The 22,494-nt window shown below is 42.0% G+C and overlaps 1 protein-coding gene across 3 annotated transcripts in view; it reads left to right on the plus strand.

The window, feature by feature from the left end:
- Positions 1-22,494, plus strand: part of SEMA6A (semaphorin 6A) — a 131,315-nt gene that overhangs the window by 103,573 nt on the left and 5,248 nt on the right. For 2 of the 3 annotated variants that reach the window (XM_061423002.1, XM_061423003.1), the window contains one exon: positions 2,896-3,051. The exons of the other annotated variant lie outside the window; for it this stretch is intronic. In XM_061423002.1, the coding sequence (XP_061278986.1) occupies positions 2,896-3,051 (156 nt within the window). The remainder of the gene's footprint in view (positions 1-2,895; positions 3,052-22,494) is intronic. 3 annotated transcript variants of the gene reach the window in all.

Below are 22,494 nucleotides of genomic sequence, written 5' to 3' on the forward strand. Positions count from 1 at the left end.
CTTTTTAGTGAATTGGACCCTGATTGTCTTCCTTCTCTCATCCTCTCTTGTATTGATTTAGTGCCTCCTCTGTGTCTAATTGGCTACCATCACTGTTAATAGGTTAGAGTAGTTTGAAGGGTCTCTAACCTCTGGAATTATTAATACAAAGACTTGTAGATATAGAGAAACAATATGATGCACACTGGAGTTAACTTTTAAAATCTATTTCTTTGTATATTGTAAGAATAATACATAATTAGCTCCACTGATTAAAATTATGACTTTTCGTATTGGATTAACAAGACCAAATTATAGGTTCCAAATTGTTGACCTGTAATACCATATCCACAAATGATTGCCTATTTTTGTTGCATGATTTTGGTTACAGAGTCTCTTAGGGAATGCACAAAAACAATATAGCCCATAGAACCAGACTCTAAGAAGAAACATAGGTGACACCTATTTAACAGCTGGAGAGGTCGTAATAACAAGGTCATAATAATACACTTCTTTGACTTCAAGTGAAGGACGGCTGCTTACGGGTGCTTTCACATGGTAGTTCTAAAATTCCTGAGAATCAGGCACTGCTTTCTCAGACTATGGCTTCCACCAGTGACACACACTGTCTGTCCTCGAGCATACGTTTCAGAGATTACAAGCCTCACGCTGCTCTGTTTTTTTCTTCCATTTGAGTATACACGATGCATGGTTTCTCTAGATTTACATGGAGAAAACGGAGATGTGGTGGGTATTAAACTAACATTTCAGCAATAGGCAGAAGCTGATTTCTCACATTTGCGTGCAACATTTTCCTACCTAACTACCATCTGGTCCACACTAATTTCCTCTCATAGCCATAGCTTTCCATTACCAATGACTTTTCCATGTATTTGCAGCATATGGTCCAGGAACTCTTTTCTATAGAGAATATGTCCCTTAGGCATATATTTCCCCTAGATTACCGTATTAAGAAATGTTCTCCCTAAACCATACTTATGGCATTACCATAAAATTGCCCCTTGAACACAGTTAAATTGAAAGTGCTCAAAATGCATATCAATTCAGGTAAAAGAAGTTCTTGCTACTTGGAGGAAAGGCTTCAGTTTTCCTCCCCTCTCTTTCTGACTCACTACTAAGCTATTTCTCACTGTTTGGGTGCTGAAGTCTCTCTTAGGTTGACAGCATGTTTCATGAGAGCATGGTTAATTCAACAGCAGAAAATAGAGGCTATATTTTAGACCTCAATATAAGCATAAAGGAAGTAAAAGAAAGTCTGTATTTCCAATTCCAGGTTATTAATTTTCCGACTCATGTTCTCTTATCAGTATTGGGAGATGAAATGTGAAACCCAGAAATGTAAAAAACAAAAAATCTAGATGCAAGCATTCTTGAGTTTTAAATGAACATGTTTTTAGCAGTTGGATATGAACTAGACTCTTTGTAGCAAAGCAGATATTTGAAGCTGTGTAGAAGCCAAACAAGCCCTACACAGAAAGAGGCCTCTTAAATGTTACCAAAGCTTTGTGGTAACATTTTAAATGTAGAGCTCCCAGGGAAATCCTATAGCTTAGATACCCACTTGGCTTGCTTGATTTTCCCTGCTTTATTCACACACACACGTTATATATATAACCATGTATGTATATGGTTACATGGTCTGTAATTTACAGTATTAAAGTCTCCTGAAACTCCAACTTGCGATAATAATTGTGAAAAAGAAGAATGCAGTGCATTCACTAGAATCTTTCTTTCTGGTGGCTGGCATTTTATTTATCACATGTGTGGTGATCACAGCCTGAGGATGGAGTCACTTGTGAAATCTGTCCTACTTTCTACCAAAGCCATCAACTACACATTCACAGTAGTTCCCTGATGTCTTTTTAAAAATTGTTCAAGAGGTTGCTTCTACAGGTAAGATGGTTTAATAAGCCAAAGACTCCACTTGAAAATCATAGAGAGGTTATTTTTTATTTCCACCAGAGAGAACGGGTAGTGGGGCTTCTTTAAATCATTGTGACAGTTTAGATCAAAGCGCCAGATGCGATCTGCATTTAACCTTGTGGGATGATGGAAAGGAAGGCTTAGAAATGTATTCACAGGAAATGTCCAATTTCTGCCATAACTCCCAACCTGGCCATCCTTCTTCTGGCATTATCCTGCAGTAGGCAACTCTGGATCTCAGAAAGCTCTCCCTTTCTAGTCTGAATCGTATCAGTCATGGTGGCCTCAAAACCCACCTCTCACCGGTATGAGTCAGGAGACCAAGAAACTTAACTTGGTTTGAGTAAGACACAAAAGGCAAAGCCATAACAAGCAGAACAGTTAAGCCCTGTATTCCAGGCAGGAGGGCTGGAGCAGCTCCCTTTAGAAAGCAGAATGCCTGTGAGGCTACACTGCAAGCAAATACTAGACACACACACATGGGAAAGGCTCGGGGCAGCTGAGTTGTCTGTGACAGGGCACACACTCAGCCACTACCATACACTGGCCCCATCATCATGAATGTTACCCCCAGAGTGGACACATTCTGCCTTAGTGCTGCTATGGGAATACCAAGGGACTCTGATATTTCCTGAGCACCTACGATGTGTCAGACACTGCTAGGTACTTTCAGCATGATGCCACTGTAGCCTCCAAACACTGGAGGCCTCTGTTTTGTGCACAAGGAAAATGAAGGCCCAGGGAGGTTAAGTGATTCCCTCAGCTCACCCAGCCAGCAGCAGAGACAAGACCCTCTAACTGCAAGTTCAAGGGCTCTCCTGCCGAATCCTACCACCAGCCTTATTATGTCTAGGGCAATCCCCTTTGAGTCTTTTACCGCCAGTTCAGGTGTCCCACCTCCTGGCCTCTGAGCAAAGAAAAAGCAGGCGTCTCCGGTGATGTCTTCCCTAACTGTATTTGTGATGAAAACAGGGCACTCCAGTTCCCTCCTGCCCAGCACCACCACGTCTGATTCGGCGGCTCAAGAGGGGTATGAGTCTAGGGGAGGAATGATGGACTGGAAGGAGTCACCCGACAGCACAGACTCTTTGGGGGCAGTGTCTTCCCATAATCACCAAGACAAGAAGGGTAAGGCCTTGGAAGCACCTCTTCCTCTGCGGGGAGAGGGAGGGCGGAGTGGGGAGGACCGTGTAGCTGCTTCCAGCTGAACCGCAGCAGCGTTTAAGGAACGGACCTCCAACACACGCTGACGGAAAGCGTCTCAGAAAAGACTGCAACCCAATCCTCCGTGCTAGACTTGATCTGAAATGATTCCCCAACCAAGGAGAAACCACACAAAACAAATAACACATCCTCTCAGCTTCCTCCACCCAAGAGAGGCATGGCTTGGCCCAAAGTGGACGCTGGCTCCTAAAGTCCCCTTCTACTCCTCTTAGCTCATCCAGTGATTTTTGGATCCTCTTTTTCCCCCCATAATAAGATGGAATGCAATGCGGGCTTTGGCAAGTACATGTAATTGCAGTCAAAGCCCCTTTAATCATGAATGGAGAAGTAGCCGAGTGAAGTCTTTTCTGGCTGGTCCCATCCCTCACCCTTACAGGGGGCCGAATCTCAACAGAGCCGAGGTTCTGAGACGCACTTGATTGCCCTTAGAGGACAACAGCTAAAACAAAAAATATGTTATTTAATCAAGCAGAATTGCTATGCGTTTAAAATGGAAAGGAAGCCACGCTAAGTGAAAGGGACTCTACTGTGAACTGTCCTAAATTCTCCCCGGCTTTCTTTGCTAGAGACTAGAGACAGGAAATGTCATCTCTTTTCTCGCCATTTGCTGCTTCTGGTAACACATCCTACTTTAGTTGCAGCTGCAACCAAAGAGGCCTTTACTTGTCCAAAAAACCGTCCTGTAAATCAGAGACTGAAAAGCTCAGTTATGTTGCGAGCTGTTTCTCCCCATTCAGCATTGTTTACTTCTATATGTTTTCAAGAGTTTCATCCAAGCGGGGGTTTGAGTGTCGAGGACAGACCAGCTCTGGTGACCTTTGGAAGACAGTCTCAGTGTCCTCCCCGACAGGTTTCTGTATACATACTTCCATCTCTGCTTTTAGAGAATGTTTGCTTAGAAGACTCACGCTAAATTTTCATCCTTTTCTTTTTTTTTTCTGGAGGCTCCTCTCCTGAGAATGCCGTACACTCAGCCGCTACATGCCAAGCCCACATAGGACGATGCAACCCTTTTAACTTGTGAACTTACTCCCTTAGTCGATTTTATTATTCTCCTGTAACTTCTTACTACTAATATGTCCTGCCCCAATATTTTTTTTTAAAGAAGCTGGTGTCTCGGCAGCCACTTAAGTTGGTGGGATCCCTGCTCTTCACCACCTCAAGACAGCACCAGATCCGTTTGTGACAGGGCAGAACTACCACCGCAGGCTATACCAGCCCTAACATGTGCCATTATTTGTTTTGTGTGGCTCTCGACCACAGATGTGTTAGTCTTGGCCGACTACTCAAGAAGAGACAACACAGTAAAAATCACATTGTGTTTGCCCACTGCGACTTTCTGAAAAACCAAACAGCCTTTCCAGTAAAGCACTAAATATGTCAACCAAATATCTAGCAGTTGGTTATAGTCATTTCCTCCTCACTTCCCCAAGACGGATGGCGAGAATTTTCTCCAGTCGTTAACTCTCCCAGGGGATGGAGGTTATCAAAGAGTCCAATTAACACTTTGACAGATCATTTGAAAATTCGGCATTGTTCATTCTCTTGGGTCTTCTTATGAATATTGACAAAGCTGGAAGCAGTCTACCGATTGTCAAACAATGGTGGCAGAGGTGATTGCATGGGTGTTTAACATGATCACTGTTCTTGTGCTATTAGCTCTTTGCCTTGCCCTGTCAAACCGGAGCTTCATTTTTTGACAACTGATTATGTATTTGATGGGGCAACGACAACGAGTTGTTATGCCGAAATTTAAAAAATAAAAATGTGATGTAGCTTAATGTTCCTTTTGCCATGATTTTTTATGATTTTGATTTCCATTTTGCTCTGAAGTGTTTTTTTTTTTCTGTTGAATGTTCATGATTTATTTCCAACTTTAATGTTCATGATTTATTTCCAACTTTTCTTTGGTTTCGCCAAGCGCTGTGTGGTATGACTTGGTGATGGCGTGACTCTGTTGGAAAAGTCTTGTTTCTTTTCTGACTCATGATGACGTCCTTTAACTTGACCCAATCTGTGATCCCCTTGCTTCTTTTCATTCCCTGATGTGGGCGCCTTAATGATGTCACATCCGTGCGTGTAGCATCTCCTGGGATGCGAGAGTTTCGTGGGTTTTCTGCAGGCCTCTGGTGGGTCCTCTTTTCACTGGGCCGATTGTCTCATGGGAATGTGACATTTGTGTGCCCTGGCTTTAGGAGCTAAATATACTCTGGAATTGTTTCTAAAATACCACACATTTCCCCGCTAAGCAGAAAATGGTATCTGCTGACCAGTTAGCTGAAGAGGAATCAAGTGTCTGGTGCCCTTTTTACTTTGGCTGCTGTGGGAGGGAAAAAGCCAGTGAGCAGATGAGCCCAGACCTCTGCTCTGCAGAAATGCTGAGCACTACTGGGCTGGTCCCCTCCTGGTCTCACCTCATCTTCCAAACAGTTCTGCATTTCCAGAGTATGTTTGCTTGCCTTTTTCTTTCTTTTCCTCGCTGTGTCTTTCGTCTTGATTTAATTCTGTGCGTCCCCCACATTCTGTCAAAGCCCCGTTCCTCACCTTGCAATCTAACCCTCTTCTGCTACCATTGTTCTCAGCCTCCCCTTTTCAAAATATTAATAATAGATGCCAGCCCTCTGCCCCTCTGCGGACCGTTCCAAGGCTCTTTCCTTCTACACTGGGGGGTAGCATTCCAACACTGTTTGTGTATACACAGTCATGCTAACAAAGTGTGAGAAGAGACCCGCAAAGCACACAGAAGCATTATCACAGAAAATGAAGTAATTTTCTCTCTCAGTAACTGGCCTTGCCCTTCATTACCCTGCTGGCCTTGTCTAATGTCACTTGTCCTTGTTGCTTTTCTTTAAAATTGCCTGATATCTTTCAAGCCCTAGATTCATTAGGAAAAAACACAGCCAGCTGCCCTGTTTTATCTCTGGCTCCCTAGATGTCTGGAGCCTCTACTAGCCAGCCCTTTAATCACCAAGCTGATAAATTAGAAGCAGCCCTGGTTACTTCTTTCTTGGTTTTGCCACATTTAAAAATATATATTATTTACTCATCCTATAACTATTGAGGTGGTAATGGGTAGTTACAAAGAGGCTCTAACTACCTATGAATAAGAAAGAAAATCCAGTTTATTTTTAGATTTGGCTTGTCTCCCCTCACCACCCCACCCCCCCTTCCCACAGCAAAAGAAATGAGAGCTTTCTTTTCTAGGTTAAGCAATATTGAGAAGTAATAGCCACTCTTGTGCCTCGTTTCTGACCCAAAGTAACAGTCCTCTAAAACCTTATTTCCAAGAAGACTGCAAGATAGGTGAGGGGAGTAGCCATGGACAGCTCTGCCAAGAGAGCTGTGGAGCATAAATGTCCAGTGGACACATGGACCACTGCCCCAAGGACACAGGAATAAACCAGATTAGAAGGAAATCTCCTTCAGAGTTTATTTTCTAGAGTTCTCATGAGCTCTCAGCAAGCTGATGAAATAGTCGATATGTAGAAAAATGTTCCCATTGGATTGGAAGTGCTGAGCTGTAGTATGCATATATATTTTGGGAAATCTTTGAAACAAGTTATTATCACATTATTATATTTAGTCAAGAAGATGTGCTCAATTCAGACCAGGAAAAGATGTAGAAACAGAATTTAAATTAAAGATCAAATGAATAATTTAAACTAAAATGTACAGCAAATGCTGAATATATTTTAATCAATGTACAAGCTGTTTTGTAAGCAATTTTTAGTCTGGGAAATAATATTCCAGTAAGATTCAGAAGGTCTATAAAGGATGCTGAGTATACTGTCCACACTTTCTAACAATACTGAATGGAACTGCATAAATCATAGAGTTTATCAACAATCCTCTTTATAGCCAATTCTTTATTCCTCAAGTACATCATCGCCTCCAAGGAGGACAGGTCACATCTTACAAGAGATGATTTAAATGACTCAGAGACATCATGGCCTTCAATACCCAATCATATGGTGGAAAGTTAACACCCGTGTCATTTCTCCTTCCATCTTCTTAGTTATGTCAACACAAAAGTCTGTTTGGTGCTTTAACAACTCCAGAAACTCACTACTATCCTTTTGAGAAGAAAGAACAGGCTTTAGATGGCTTTGCCATGCAGCTGAAGCTAGCTGGAACTCACTCTGTTTTACTTTCAGTTAATTTGATTTGGGGGCTTCCCAGGTGGCTCAGTGGTAAAGAATCCACCTGCCGAGGCAGGAGACACAGGAGACTCAAGTTCAATCTTAGGTCAGGGAGATCCCCTGGAGTGGGAGCCGGCAACCCACTCCAGTATTCTTGCCTGGAGAATCCCATGGATGGAAGAACCTGGTAAGCTATAGTCCATGGGGTCAAAAAGAGTCAGACACAACTTAGCGACTGAGCATGCAATTTTATTTCTGTGGTTACCTTCTAGTTATGAAAAGTGACACTTTTTTAATGATATAAACTTTCCACCTGAAACAAATTTTAAAGGCAATGTAAATAAAATACTAAGTAAATGCTGATGTAGGAAGTAGAGGGATACAGGAATACTAAAAGTAAATAACACTGGATGTGAGACTCCTTGATTTGCAGCACTATTAGCTGATGACTAAACTGTGGGTCGGAGAAGGCAATGGCAAGCCACTCCAGTACTGTTGCCTAGAAAATCCCGGGGATGGGGTCGCACAGAGTCGGACATGACCGAAGCGACTTAGCAGCAGCAGCAGCAAACTGTGGGTAAGTCTGGCCTGGAGCAATTAACAGAGTACAGTGAGGATGAAATTACCACCAAAACTGTGCTTCTGGCATTTGGAAGAACAAGATTGAATGAGGGTGCTACCTTCTACTGGCTGGGCCCTGACCACTTCAATTATACAGTCTAGCGCTCTTCTGATTTCTCTTCCAACTACAGAGCTTTGTGATTAGAGATGAGAAGTTTGGTCAAGTAGGAATCGAGAGCACAATGGATTTCGACTAAAAAGAAATTAGTCATCCTAGGCTTGTTAAGCATCTGGCGAGATGCTTTCCAGACCAGCAGTGAGCATCCAAGTGTAGACAACAGCTCGTTACTTCCCTAATGCGGCCCAAGGACAGTTACCTCCAGCACTTACACTTTTCCAAGATCTGTAAGGACTCTTGTGCTACAGCGCATCCCGTTGGCCTGGCAATAACCTTTACTTGACCTTTTCTTTGCCTTTTCTCTCTTTCAAACTTTACCTACTGTGAGTCCCAAACCCTAGAGTCAGAGTTTCCTCATGAACAGACTAAGAAACCCCATTTTCAGAAAGCATGTTTGGTAACAGAGTCTAGCCCAATTGCTTCTGCATTTAACAATCTGTAATGCTTAAAATGCCAACAAAGGTCCATATAGTCAAAGCTATGGTTTTCAGGTAATCATGTAATGTACACATGTGAGAGTTGGATCATAAAGAAGGCTAAGTGCCAAGAAGACCCTTGAGAGTCCCTTGGACAGCAAGGAAATCGAACCGTTCAGTCCTAAAGGAAATCAACACAGAATGTTCATTGGAAGGCCTGATGCTAAAGCTGAGGCTCCAATACTTTGGCCACCTGATGTAAAGAGCCAACTCACTGGAAAAGATCCTGATGCTGGGAAAGACTGAAGGCAAAAGGAGAAGGGGCAGCAGAGGACGAGACGGTTAGATAGGATTGCCGACTCAATGGACAAGAATCTGAGGAAACTCCAGGACACAGTGGAGGACAGAGTCCATGGGGTGGCAAAGAGTCAGACATGACTTAGTGACTGAACAACAATGCTTAAAATCTAATGGATGAAGGTTTTAAAACATCTTATTTCTCCCAGTGAGGAAAGAGATCTCTTGGCTCCTAGCAAGTCATATGCAGGTGATCATATATACACAGAAAATTATTGCTGATGAAGGTAATAAAGGCAGAAAAATAAGCATCTTTTCCTGACTCGTAAACTTGGACTGCATTTTTTTCTGCCATTTCTTCAGTAACATTAACATAACAAAAATGTTTTCTGAGGAGTCGTCAAGCAAAATTTATTACTGGCTCCATTGCACAGTATTGGATGCCAATAAGGAGTTAGAGGCTAAACTAGAGACAGACAGAGTTCCTGTCCAAGAAATATCAAACCGCCAGACAGATGAAGCACACACAGACACAAAAATGCACCAAAAAGTCTTTACGACCACTATTATCCTTGTTCACAAGGCAAAATGGTGCACAGCAGATTTAGAAAAAGGTATTAGACAACTGAAGACAACTTGGCTGAACACATCAAGGACACAGGACTTGGAAACACTTTCCCAGCCCCTTTTCTTTAGTCGTCCCCCTCAGTACCAGTATTATAGCAGTCTTACACCACTTGCCAGGGAGGATGAGGGAAAGGAGGTGTCTTTGGTACACAGCTCATATTTAAAATTTTTGTGGAAATGCTGGCAAAGTTGGGCTCTTTTTGAACACTCTGAGCTTTATTTAAAAAAAAAAAGCTCGACAGTAATTTTCATAGTTTTTATTAATAAAACCTATAGTACCACAGCCATTTTTAAATGTGATAGAACAGGACAGTCTTGGAAGCAAAAGGGGTTAAGAGGGGTTCTGTTTGACGGGGAGGGAGCTGCCAGTGGGGAGACAAAGGGCTGCAACTTCCTCTTAACAATCAACAGCTAACCTAGCCAGGTGGGAGCATGCCTGGTGAGGGTCAAGGAGATGGGGGACTGGTGGCTGTTTTCCCCACAATGCTTTTGAGTAAGACTTCACTTATTTCTGGTTTTGAGAGGGAGAGGAAAGGCATCCTTCAAAATTCATAAGAAATTTGGCATCTACGTTGTTGCTGATAAAGAAAAATACAGTTCATGAAATGCAGTCCATTCGTATAGTTTTAAATTTGTAAATTGTGCTATACCTGCCCCTTAAAGATTTATTATCATTGTTATTATGCTCTGTTAAACTATTTTAATCTCCAAAAGTTTAGAGTGAGTCTGAAGAATAGTCATGGGTAACCAATAGATGTACATCAGCTGAGGGTGGAAGAGTAGGGTTGCTACATTAAATACAGAGTACCCAGTTAAATGTGAATTTGACAAACCATGAATAATTTCTTAGTATAAGTGTGCCCCACCTGTTTCATGGGACATGCTTACACTAAAACATTATTACTTACCTGAAGTTGAAATTTAACCAAGAGTTCTGCATATTGATTTGCGACCTTGGCAATTCTATTGAAGAGGCTGCTGATAATTTATTCAGTAAGTATATAAGATTTAATCTCTAGTCTACATCTGCCCTTTAACTCTTAGGAAATTTATAGTAACCTACATAAGAGCAATTAAAGTTAACAACTTCATTCTGGGAAAAAATATTTTCATTATATCTAATTCCAAAAGTTGTATATGTGTTTGGATATTAGGGTAATTGAAAAAGTTATCACTACAAGTAAGCTTTCAAGGGTCACTTTTAAGTGAAGAAGACTCAGAAATCAAATTGTTCCTAAACAAAGGCAAGATTAAAACCACTGTTTCTAATTTTAATTTAACCTCAGGTTTTTTATCAACTATTATGTAACTATATGGGTTTTTTTTTTCCTATAATTATTTGGATGCCCTTTTTTTTTTCATTTCTCATTTACATGACTTTGAAGGAGATGAACTAGAATCCAGAAAGCACTAGAAAATAATAGTAAATTTCACAGTTAATTTAACAGAAAATGTAATAATGGTGACACTAACCCTAGTCGCAAAGAAAGGCATGCATTTCAGTCCCTCAGTCGTGAGCGGCTTTTTGCAGCCCTCTGTCCATAGGATTCTCCAGGCAAGAATACTAGAGTGGGTTGCCATTTCCTCCTTCAGGGCATTTTTCCAACCCAGGGACTGAACCCAAGTCCCTTGCAGGTCTTGCGCTGGCAGGCAGATTCTTTACCTCTGAGCCACCTGGGAGGCCCCAGAGATGTAGTAAGTTAACTACACTTTAGTAACATTAACCCTAGCTTGGTTGTAAAGAACCTGCCTGCAATGCAGGAGACCCAAGTTCAATTCCTGGATCGGGAAAATCTCCTGGAGAAGGAAATGGCTATCCACTCCAGTACTCTTGCCTGGAGAATCCATGGACAGAGGAGCCTGGCGGGCTACAGTCCATGGAGCCACAAGAGTCAGCGACTCTTAGCGACTAAACCACAAACCCTAGTATCAAAGAAAGGGAAAACAGCAACTTTCCTTCATTTCTTTCTTCATGCATTCAAAACATTCAGCAAACATGTGTGCTATATGGGAGCCTTCTGCTGAGTGCTATAGTACAGGCTGATCTGATTCATGGAGGCTATACACAAGGAGCCTGCAGGTTAGCAGGGGGTACCCACAGGTGGCCTCTTGGCTAGCAGTGGGGCATGGCAAAGGCTGAGAGTTCAGAGAAGCACATAAAGGGTCAGAAAGGGAACTGAGATTGAAATGCTAGTCTGCAACCTTAAAAGTCATGCTCAGGGGTTTTGGCTTTACCTGTAGGCAGTGGGTGGGAGGGAGGGAAATACAGAGATCAAAGAGACTGACAGATGATAGATAAATAATAAATTGATTATTCAGTCCTATAGATTGTTAATTACACATACACAATATGTTTGGAAAATAGAATTTTGCATCAGTTTTGAATCTATAGTGTTTTTCTGTATATCACTGGCATTTTCTACAGCTGTTTCATGCCAAACTAAGACCTCTGTGCTGGTAAAGCTGAGCCCCAGACTCCACCTTCTGTGTCAGTGGGTAGAACATTGGGGTGCAGGGCACACGCCAGACTTCATCCAGAACAGATTTTGAAATGGCGGGGGAGGGCAGGGGGAGACTGAGAAAGAAATGATAATATAATTCAGGGTGCCACCATTTGGGGCTTCCCAGGTGGCACTAGTGGTAAAGAACCCACCTGCCAATGCTAACTTTTACTAAATTAATATTTCTTTGTCACCTGCCAGAAAAGGAATCTATTGGTAGTCTCTGACATTTCTTTGAGGCACCAAGGAAAATGATCTATTGTGAGCCAGCCAGGCACTGGGCTCTCTACTGGACGACCTGGAAGGTTCCCTGCGAGCATGGGTGTTTGGGGGTGGGGCAGCAGGATACCCACGTGGTCAGCTGTAATTGTTCTTTCAGCCGCACAGGCAGAGATGTAGATTTGACCTAATTAATTTTGTATCCTCTTGACAACTTGCTAAATTTATCTGGGGTCTTGATGAGATTATTGTGGAAAGGGTAGAAGGAAAAGAAGTTAAATGTCAGCCACGTAGAAAGCTGTTTCATCTCCCTGCCTGCCTGAAAGTGCACACCAATATTTGAATTTTCTTTTCTAGAAATACCAATTGAACCTTTTATCTTCACTTAACATCATTTTCTCAAAAAAAAAAAAAAGGACTCAAATTATGATTAGAGAGACTTTTTTATTTTAAAATCAGCAACTTAAATCTTGGGGTGTTAAAAAAAAATCAGTTCACCTCTAAAAGTGCTACTTACTTTAATCTGTAGCTACTTTTTTAAGCCACATCACCCTTGACATGAATTCATTTGCCTCACCCTTTTCTTTCAATCTTTTTCCCCCTTTCTCTCCTATCTTTTGCACAAAAACACACACAAGTGACAAAGTTTTCTGACAGCTTAATGGAACTTTCAAGGACTACAGGGACTAGGTTAGGCATGATCGTATTAACTGAACATCTGGTGTAGTTAAAAATGTGCTCTTTAATTGGCTCAACTGCACTGTGCTCAGCTAAAATTTGTTTTGTCCTCACAATCAAATTGGGAAGAGTCAGTGTGTATTTTGGAGCACGTATATTAATGGGAAAATAATACTAGCTTTGTCTCAGAACTCTTTCTGATAGCCTTGTTTCTTGGAGTTAAAAAAAAAAATGCTTGTTATATACAGGTTTGACTTTGCAAACCTCACTGCTCCACAGACAAAGTAGTCTAGCAAGGGCAAAATGGTGGAAACAGGGAAATTTCTTGAGGATAGCCTCTCTTTTCTTGACATTATACATGAGAATGGCCTCAAAAGCTGCAAGAGTTGCTCAGAATACATAATTCATGCCATTGCTATAGAAGGAAAGAGGATGGAAGCGCTGTATCCACTCGGTGGTTGCAGGGAGACACAGGCTATGCAAGTCATAATAGGTAAAGTCCTGCCAAGCGTGTGACTGTGCTGCAGGCCTGAGCAGACCCACAAGAACCCCGTCAGACACCAGTCTCCCAGCACTTCAGTCACAGAAAGACTCTAGAGTCAACCACTGAAACACAGCTGGGTAAATTCACATATATTGGGTACAGAGAACACGGGCTCTTCATAGGTGTCAGAAAGCTAATTATGGGTGGTATGAAGGTTTGTCATCCTTAATTAGTATTTCTTAAGCTCTTGTAAGTCTATAGTTGGGTGTTATCTTTGTAAAGAGATTCCTTTTTAATGTGACAATAGGAATTTCCCACTGCAATTATTTTTAAAATTTGTGTTTTTAAAAAAGATGCACTCTTTTTCAAATATGTATCTGCAATTAGATTTCTTCACCGAAGGCAGGCGCAGCCATTAGGAACTGTATAGAGATAATGAAAGTTCAGTACAATCACCACAGACAGCGCTCATTAGGAGAGAAAATGATGTCAAGAAATTTACAGGGCAGCACACTGCGTTACGCCTAACCTTTTGGACATATTAGAGCCTGTCATTTCCAGCCCTACAGCCTTTTGTTATTCATAAATAATAGATAACACTGGACACAATCATCTGACATTTGTTAAGGTAATAAATATACCCTAAGTGTTGACGGGTCTTGCACTCCGTGATTTAAAAGCACACAGCAGAAATTTAATGTAACTTAAAATGTCTTATATAATTCTATGGGTTTGCAGATTCAGTTCACCTCAGCAGATGTGTAACCACCGAGCTCTGCTGAGTGCACGTTGTAAAGCAGGACCTTCATTTGAGGAACAGAACATGAGCTCAGGTCCCCTACTTCTATCCAGAAAAGAAAGGAAAAGAATCTTCCTGGGTTTTTTATTCTCTTGTCTGATCATGGCGAGGTAAGGGGAAAGATCCCCTGAACCAGATGTCCCTTGATGGCTGTGCATTGTTTGAGGAGATGTCAAGGTGACATGGGATGCAAGCTTTAAGGGAGGATGCTCTACGCAACTATTTGGTAGTGAGCTCCTACCAAGCTTCTCTTTCCTCTGTCCCCGAGACCCAGTCCTGACTGGGCTCTCTAGGACCATCCACTAATTGAAGGCCCCTGGGACAGAGATGGGGAGCATGAGAAATTCCTGCGACTTTATAGTGGGGCAAATAAAGAGACAGTGGGCATTTTGCCAGCAGCTTCTGGCTCCAGCAGAAGGGTTGATTCTGTTACAGAAGTAGTGGTACAGCATTTTAGGCCATACGTCAAGCTTTTGTCAGGTACCAAGGGGAAGTGTTAGGGATGTATTGTTCTCACCAATAAAATCACATCAATTTTGTATCCTTTGTCAGAATATGGCAGCTGCAAGAAAATGTCATACACAAGACCCACTAAAGATTCATACTTTCGTGAACATCAAGGAAGATTGCATTATTATTTTTTTTATTTTACAAATAATTTAGCAAGTCTGGCTACACATTGCCTCAGTGCTGTCTGGGGTTGGATTTCAAAGTGAAACACTTTGATGTTGTTCTCTGGAATATTATTCCTATCATTTAGGGCAGTGCCTCTCAAGCTTTAGCGAATGTATGAATCATCTGGAGGCCTTGTTAAAACACAGATTTCTGAACCCAATCTCCAGAGATTCTGATTCAAAAGTTCTAGTAGGACCCAAGGATTTGTATTTCCAACAGGTTACTAATACGGAGTCACCCTAATTTAGGACACTTTTCAAATTGTATGGGCTATCTTATTTAAGGTCTCTCTCCAAGATTCTGTTATATTTTTAAATCCTTATTTCTCCATTCTTGGTTAACACACTTGAACCCAAAGTGTTGCATCAAAACAGTTTATCTGGGACCACAAAGAAAGCAGGTAACTTGTCAGTTGGAAACACTCACCTTACATTATTAATTGAGCATTAAATGTGTCCTGCACAGTGCTAAATGCTTTACATGAATTCGTTTATTCAATCTATTTAATCCATCCACAACACCCATCTCAGAGTCAATACTACTGGGGCTTAGAGAGATTGAGTGACTTGCCCAGGAACACAACTAGTTAGTTATAGATTCAAGACTGATACCCAGGTCTTTATGATCTCAAGATTTACATTCTTAACCAATAATACCCAAAATCATCTATAACCCAGATTCCATGAACTATATTCCCAGTAAGTTTAAGTTTTAAGAGTATTCAAACAAGCCTGTCTCCTTAACAGTAAGTTTAAGAGTATTTAAACAAACCTGTTTCCTCAAATTTGTTTTATCTTTGCATTGCAGAGAAAAAAAATCAGAGTGCTGCAAAAAATTCCAAAGAATGACCCAAATTCCACAATTTTATAAGACGATCTACTTCCTTATTTTGTAGCCTTGATGTCTCTTAAGAGAGCAAAGAAAGATGGAACCAGGAAGCTGGAAAACAGAAATGCTTTGTCTGGTTTCCAAAACTTTAGATGTTGGGTTTCTAGTCTTCCAAGAAAGAAAACCTCAAATAGAAGGAAAGTAAACCATGCAAATTCTGCTTAAAACTTGGCCCATCTGAAATAGTCATTACCTTTACAAAGACAGTGAGAGTCTCAGCACATGGAACCACAGGTCAACATTCCAAAGCATGGCTTTTAAAAATGATCTGATCATGACCCCCATTCTAGACCTCATCTCCACTCTGGGTGCAGTCCTCCCAGGGGCAGGGCCGAGTCTAAAATAGTGGGGCCGAGGAGGAGGAGCCAACCAAGCACTCCCAGTGGCACGGAGGGGAAAATGAAGCTTTTATGCTCATCCTCCCTTTTCCTCCTGCGATGGCATCGCCACAACAAATAATGCATCAGTTTCAGAGGTGATAGGACTGGAAGTGGATTCATCCGCAGACGACCACAGGCAGCATCATTTCAATATGGGAGTTTTAAAATAGCCTCTGAACGGAGGATATTAAACAGCCAGGAAGCTGTCTCTACTGTGGCGTGGTCAGTCATTAACTTGATACCTCTGGAAGACAGACCATGGCCTCTTCCAGTACCTAATCTTTGGCCTGCCAGGGGGGAAAAAAACGATTTGAAAATAAAATAAAAAGGGAAAGTTTGAGTTGTAAACTCTGAGCCCATTTCCATGGCTGCTGGTGGTTCCGTTTATTCCTAAGCCATCTGGTTCGCATTATGCCGTGTAAGACTAGGAGAAGGCTGCTTCCTGCCGAGATAACCACAGAGAGCTCCCCCTGCACTTTCCGTGTGGTCATCTCCATGGGCCGGGGTGTGGCTCTGAGAATAAATTATCTGCAGTTAGGTTTTTCCCCTATTTGTTTTTTTCTCTCTTTGCAGGGATTACAGCGGGTCCTCTGTGGTTAGCGGCCGCGATGCTTGGCCCGTGACTCGTTCATTCATTCATGCTGCCTTGCAGGACTCTGAGGCTGGCATTTTGGTGCACTTAAGATTTTCAAACAAGAAAAATTGGGTTGTTGGATTCCATTCACCCAAGTTGTTATGAGGATTTCAAGGAAATTACAGGCTTGTCTTACTATAAAGCAGAAGCAAGAGTCTATTTTTAGGGGATCCCACTCGGGAGCTTTTCTTGGTATTTTGCCATCTTTCTTAGCTCTCAGGCCCAACACGAGCCCCGCTCTGGCTCAGTGGTGGAAGAAATGTCCATCCTCCTTTTTGCCTCTGCATATTTCTCTAAAGGACACAGAGAGGCTTTGTTGTCTTTGTGGTCAGCGGGTCCGCTTCACACAGATGCCTATTAATCACTTCACTGTGGAGACAGACACATCCATCATATCGCAGCAGCTCCGAAACAGGCAGTCCAGTGAACAGGGGTGAGAGGGGAAAGTGTGCACTTAACCATTTCAAGGTTCTGATAGTAGAAGGTCTCATGTACTTAGCAAGGTAACTGGAGTGGGGATGGGTAAGGCTTTTCCTTTGGTACTTAGTTTAACAGGTGCGAGAGTAAATTTATTTCTCTTTGTTTGGCTTCATTTCTTTGATAGGACAGGTAACATCTCCCAGCCATGTCTGTATGGTGCAGGGGATAAGTATAGTTGAAGACAGAGTCTTATTTTAATAACAGTGATAATAAATTCAAGTAGGCTGGCTGTGCTTTTGATGCAAAGGTACTGACTCTTGGAAGCCTGTAGTTTCTCAATAATGGATTCAGTGTGGAACAGAATAAGCTGAAAGTCAGTTTTCTTAGGCAAGAAGACCCTTGAAATCACAGGTAAATTAATCGGTAATTTTCCTTCCAAATGGACATGTCTTCTAAACATCTTTTTTAGACTTTCAAGGCTTTTCACAGCCTGTTTCCAAATGGGGTTCAGCTCTCACTCCTATCTTCCCCTCCAAGTACTCATTCAGGCACGCACTCATTTACTATTTATTTAACAGCTATTTACTGAGCACCTGTATGCCTGGGGGTGCAGCGGAGCAGAAAATCTCTCCTTCCTGGATCTGTCTGGAGCAATTTAGGTGTAAAAAACAGAGCATCATAAGTGATGACTTTAGGGGAGAGAGGTGCAGAGGTCTAGGAACCCTTAACAGAAGGAAGAGCTAAACTGGCTTGAGGGAATTGGAGGCAGTTTCTTCAGGTCAGCTGAGACCTGGAGGAGGTCAGAAGGCTGGGAGGTGAGCAGGGGTTTTCTGGGCAGAGGGAGCAGCCTGTGTGAAAGCCCAGAAGCAATGAGAATGCAGCAGAGAGGTGGTGCTTAGAGCTAAGAGGCTAGAAGGCACCTGGACCACTGGCCATCACTGAACACAGCCTGCTCTTTCCTCCCTTCCATGCCTGGGTTCTTGTTGCTCTCTCCACTTGGGTTGACATCCCATGCACTTGAAGTCTTAGCTCAAACGCCAGCTCCTATATAAAGCCTTTGCCCATCCGTATTAGGTAGAAGCAATCATCTCATGATGCTTCTGGGCTTTGGATGTAGTTCATATGCACACACCTATCTTCTCCCGTACTGGATCACAGACTTTGTGCCTCCTTCATCTTTGTCCCCCCAAAGCCCACCAAGGGACTTTCATCCATGCTCAGTAATTGCTTGCTGAAGGCAGCCACAAGGTGCATTTGGTCAAAACCTTGTTAGTCCAGGAGAGGACAGTCAAGGCGCCAAAAACATCACAATCCAGCCCTGAGTTAGGAGAGTATCTTTTCTGAGGCATGTTGTTCCCAAGCCTGGCGCTGGGCATCCTGTGCAGACTAGAGGCAATGGTAGAGAATCTTCGAGCTATCAAAAACCATTATTTAAATAAGGAACTTGATGTTTGACATTTCAAAGTGCATGGACATCGTCATCATAGGAAAAATCAGAACTGTGTTGGGTTTCCTCTTATTTTGCCATTTATAACTGCTCTTATTGTGAATTACATATTGTAGGGCCTGGAGGGTGGGGTTGTTCATAATCTTTTCAGCCTCTAAAGAGCTTCACACTGCCCCTCTGAGACCTCCTTCCAGCAGCCTCTGAAAACTCTCTCAGCTCAGAAAAAAAAAAGAGTGGAGATTCTATTCTTTCTCAGTTCTGCCAATTTAAGGCATGATTTCAGAGAAATCTTTGGGCCATTGTGTGTCTAGCTTCCTGCAATAGGAAGGTGGAAAGAATAACCATTTAGCACCTCATGACTAGTGAGAAATAGCTGGTGGTTAATGAATCAATGCAAAGGGTTTCTCAGATACTCTTTTCATTACTAATGCCCCATTTTCAACTGGCGAGAGCAGAAGGCCCAGGGGTCGGTAGAGGAAGGTATTCCAACAGCCCAGGGTGGAAAAGGCATCACCCTACAAAGGCCCTTCTACTTGCCTAGGGTTTCCGCGCCACTCCTGAAGCAATGATGTTCCTCCAACCCTAACCCTGAGCCCTTTGCAAAGACGCATTGGTTTTGTATTAGCTGATTTCGCTGGAGCACTCAGTTGTTACAAATAACCCATTTACCTTTATCCTCTCTTTTGGAATTATCCCAGAACAAATATCTTTTTACTTTAAAAATAGTTTATCCTATTATTATTTTGAATACATATCGAGCACCTTTATAGATTTCTTTCATCTAATGGTTGTTAGTATGATTATATTCTGCTATATGGGGATATTCTGTGATTTCAGAAGCAAATCACTTCAAAGATGACCCACCAAGTTTAGAAGTTTATTTAAAATCTGTCTCTAAATGTGTTGCAAACCTATTTATTTAATAATTACTCAGTAAGTGCTCGACCAAGAGCCCTGGGGATGGTGAGGATTATAAACACATATAAAATATGTACCCTACCCTCAAGGAGCTGATTATAGGATTATTACCCCACTAGGAATCTAACTCGGAGAAGGCAATGGCACCCCACTCCAGTACTCTTGCCTGGAAAATCCCATGGACGGAGGAGCCTGGTGGGCTACAGTCCATGGGGTCGCTAAGAGTCGGACATGACTGAACAACTTCACTTTAACTTTACACTTTCATGCATTGGAGAAGGAAATGGCAACCCACTCCAGTGTTCTTGCCTGGAGAATCCCAGGGACGGGGAGCCTGGTGGGCTGCCGTCTATGGGGTCGCACAGAGTCAGACACGACTGAAGCGACTTAGCAGCAGCAGCAGCAGCAGGAGTCTAACTAGTAATATGCATGAGTCCTAAGTCATTTCAGTAATGTCAGACTCTTTGCAACCCCATGGACTATAGCCCACCAGGCTCTTCTGTCCAAGGGATTCTCTAGGCAAGAATACTGGAGTGATTGCCAAGCCCTCCTCCAGGGGATATTCTCAACCCAGGGATCAAACCTGCGTCTCTTTACATCTCCTGCACTGGCAGGAAGGTTCTTTACCACTAGTGCCACCTGGGAAGCCCAACTATTAATATAATCACTGTGTTTTGCTCAACATTTCCCACTGTTGTTGTTTCACTTATTTCAAAATTCAGGGCCTACAGGCAATCCTGAAACAGAGGTACATGTTCCCTGATGTTGCCTCAACATATCAACCTTTTGGCAACATTTGCAAAGCCCAAGGATTGGAGCTGGGAAGAACACGTCTGCCCCTCCTCTGGGAGACCCATAGCAAATAGAATCTAATGGCAAAGCTGTGACTGTCACTCTTAAGCCCTCCGTGAGCTACTAACCCCCCATCTCTCTTTGGTGGCTTCCTCTGATCTTTAGATGTGTCCAGCAAACTGCTGTACTTAAGCTCTTTCTTAATCATTATTTCAACTGATTCTTATAACTACACAGTAAGGCATTAAAATTAAGGGTGTTTACCCCACATTACAGATGGAAAAAACTGAGGCCCAGAGACATTGTCACTTGCTTAATGGTCACCCAGCAGTAAGTGGGAGCAAGATCTCTAGTGTTACACTACCCTCAGCCTGACTGACAGGTCTGGTGTGTTCAAGTCTTCACAATGACCATCTGTACAAAGCTGATTTAATCATTTCCACAGATGCTGCTTTGCCCTTTTCTTATGATATAATCAGAAAGCTTTAAGTTTGGAAGGCATCTTCCAAAAATAACTTTTCACGTCTTATCTTCTTGACTTTGCTTTCAAGTTAATCTCTGATCTGTTTCTAACTTTGGACATGGGGTTTCTGATTTTGCACAAGCAGAGGAGGGAAGCCACCTGTTTCAAGGTAGCTATCTCAAAGCCCAAGAAATGCAGAAAGGTTTTTAAAGACACTATTTACATAACAAAATGAGCCAAAGAAAGCTGTCTGAGACTATTTTTCTCAAAGGTCAGACCCTGCTTGATTTGTTAAACAACCAAAAACCTGAACTCAAATGTCATGCACTAAAAGAGTCTTTCCCAGTGAAAGAGCAAATGGGGTCCAAGAGACTCGGATAGTTAAGCACCTTCAGACATGAAAGACTATTTGGGAGCTAAAAGCAAAGTTAAGAAGAAGCAATGTATATACTTTAAAATTTTGCAGTTTTCCCAATTAAACAATAAATGAAACAAATGGATTGCTCTAGCCTTCTTCTATGATCCTCTTAAACTTAGACGGTAATTTAAATTGTAAATTGACAGTCAATTGTAGATCACTACCTATCACAAGTATGAATTTATTGGGGAGCCCCCATAAATACAGTTGCCAGAAGGGGCCCAAGAAATGCCCACTGCTATGAAACAATCTACCTAATATCTGTATTGGGGGGGCCTAGCCTGTGTTACACCCCACTGACATCACCAAGTCAATAAGTGAAATTAAGCCCATTTTATTCACAGGTGTACATTTCTGTGCCATCATATGTAGGTGGTTAAAAATGATGTTTAGTAGAACACTATGCAAAACCAAAGTTGAAAGAAAATTGGTTGCTATAACAAGGAAATGCAAATTTAAGGAAGAAATTCTCATTAGCGCAGTTACTTGGTATTACAACATATTTGGATGCAAGACACCCCACTGTTTGGGGAGCTCCACAGCCTAAAAAGGTGTGAGTTTTAGCTGAATTTCCTGCTGGTTTTTTGCCTCTCAGTTTCTACCCTTTAAAAGTTCATGAAGATAAATCGTGAAATATTTGACAAGTGTCACATTTGGAAATTAGTCAGTGTCTGATCGTATTTTCCCTGGGTGAGTTTCCCCCCTTACCCTTCAACACCAAGGGCATTTGTTTAATCACAGAATCTTTGTTTCTCAAGAGATATTTGGTGTTTCTATAATATTTATTCCCCACCTGCAGTTGCAATCCTTTGTCACAGGACAGTCATTTCCACAGCAACCAACTGTGATGTCACGATTGAGGGGATGAGGACAGTACACAAAGAGAAAGAGAATGCTTTCTTCTCCAGGCTAAGTTTTCTGAGTTTTAAAACCATTGCTTCACCAATCAAAATATTGTAACAGAAAAACCCCATGACAAAGCTGCATTTCCTCAGGGTCTCGGGTGTCACACACAAAGCATTTCAACAGAAGTGTAAGGGTTGTGTGTTGTGGGTTTGGGAAAGGGTAGAGGTTTTTATTTCATTTTATTCTCATTCTGTACTACTGATATCTGCCAGTAAAATACATTAAACATATTCCAGAAAGAGTTGATTTAGTTGATGAAAAATGTGTCTCCTGAGACCAGAGAAGGTACATTTTCTGTCTTACTATCATTTCCATAATAGGAACAATGTTTACATTTCCTCAGCCTATGTTAGAGCCTCTAATGTATTCATGTTCTTTCACTCTCCAGAGGCAGGAATTGAGGTATTTGAGATTTTATTTTTTCAGCTACTGCATCAAGCACTTAAGATCTGACAATTGTGATGTGTATTCTCACTTGGCTTTAAAAAATAAAAGCTTCAGTGTTTG

The sequence above is a fragment of the Bos javanicus genome, chromosome 7 (assembly GCF_032452875.1).
Source record: "Bos javanicus breed banteng chromosome 7, ARS-OSU_banteng_1.0, whole genome shotgun sequence".
Taxonomy (NCBI): Eukaryota; Metazoa; Chordata; class Mammalia; order Artiodactyla; family Bovidae; genus Bos; species Bos javanicus.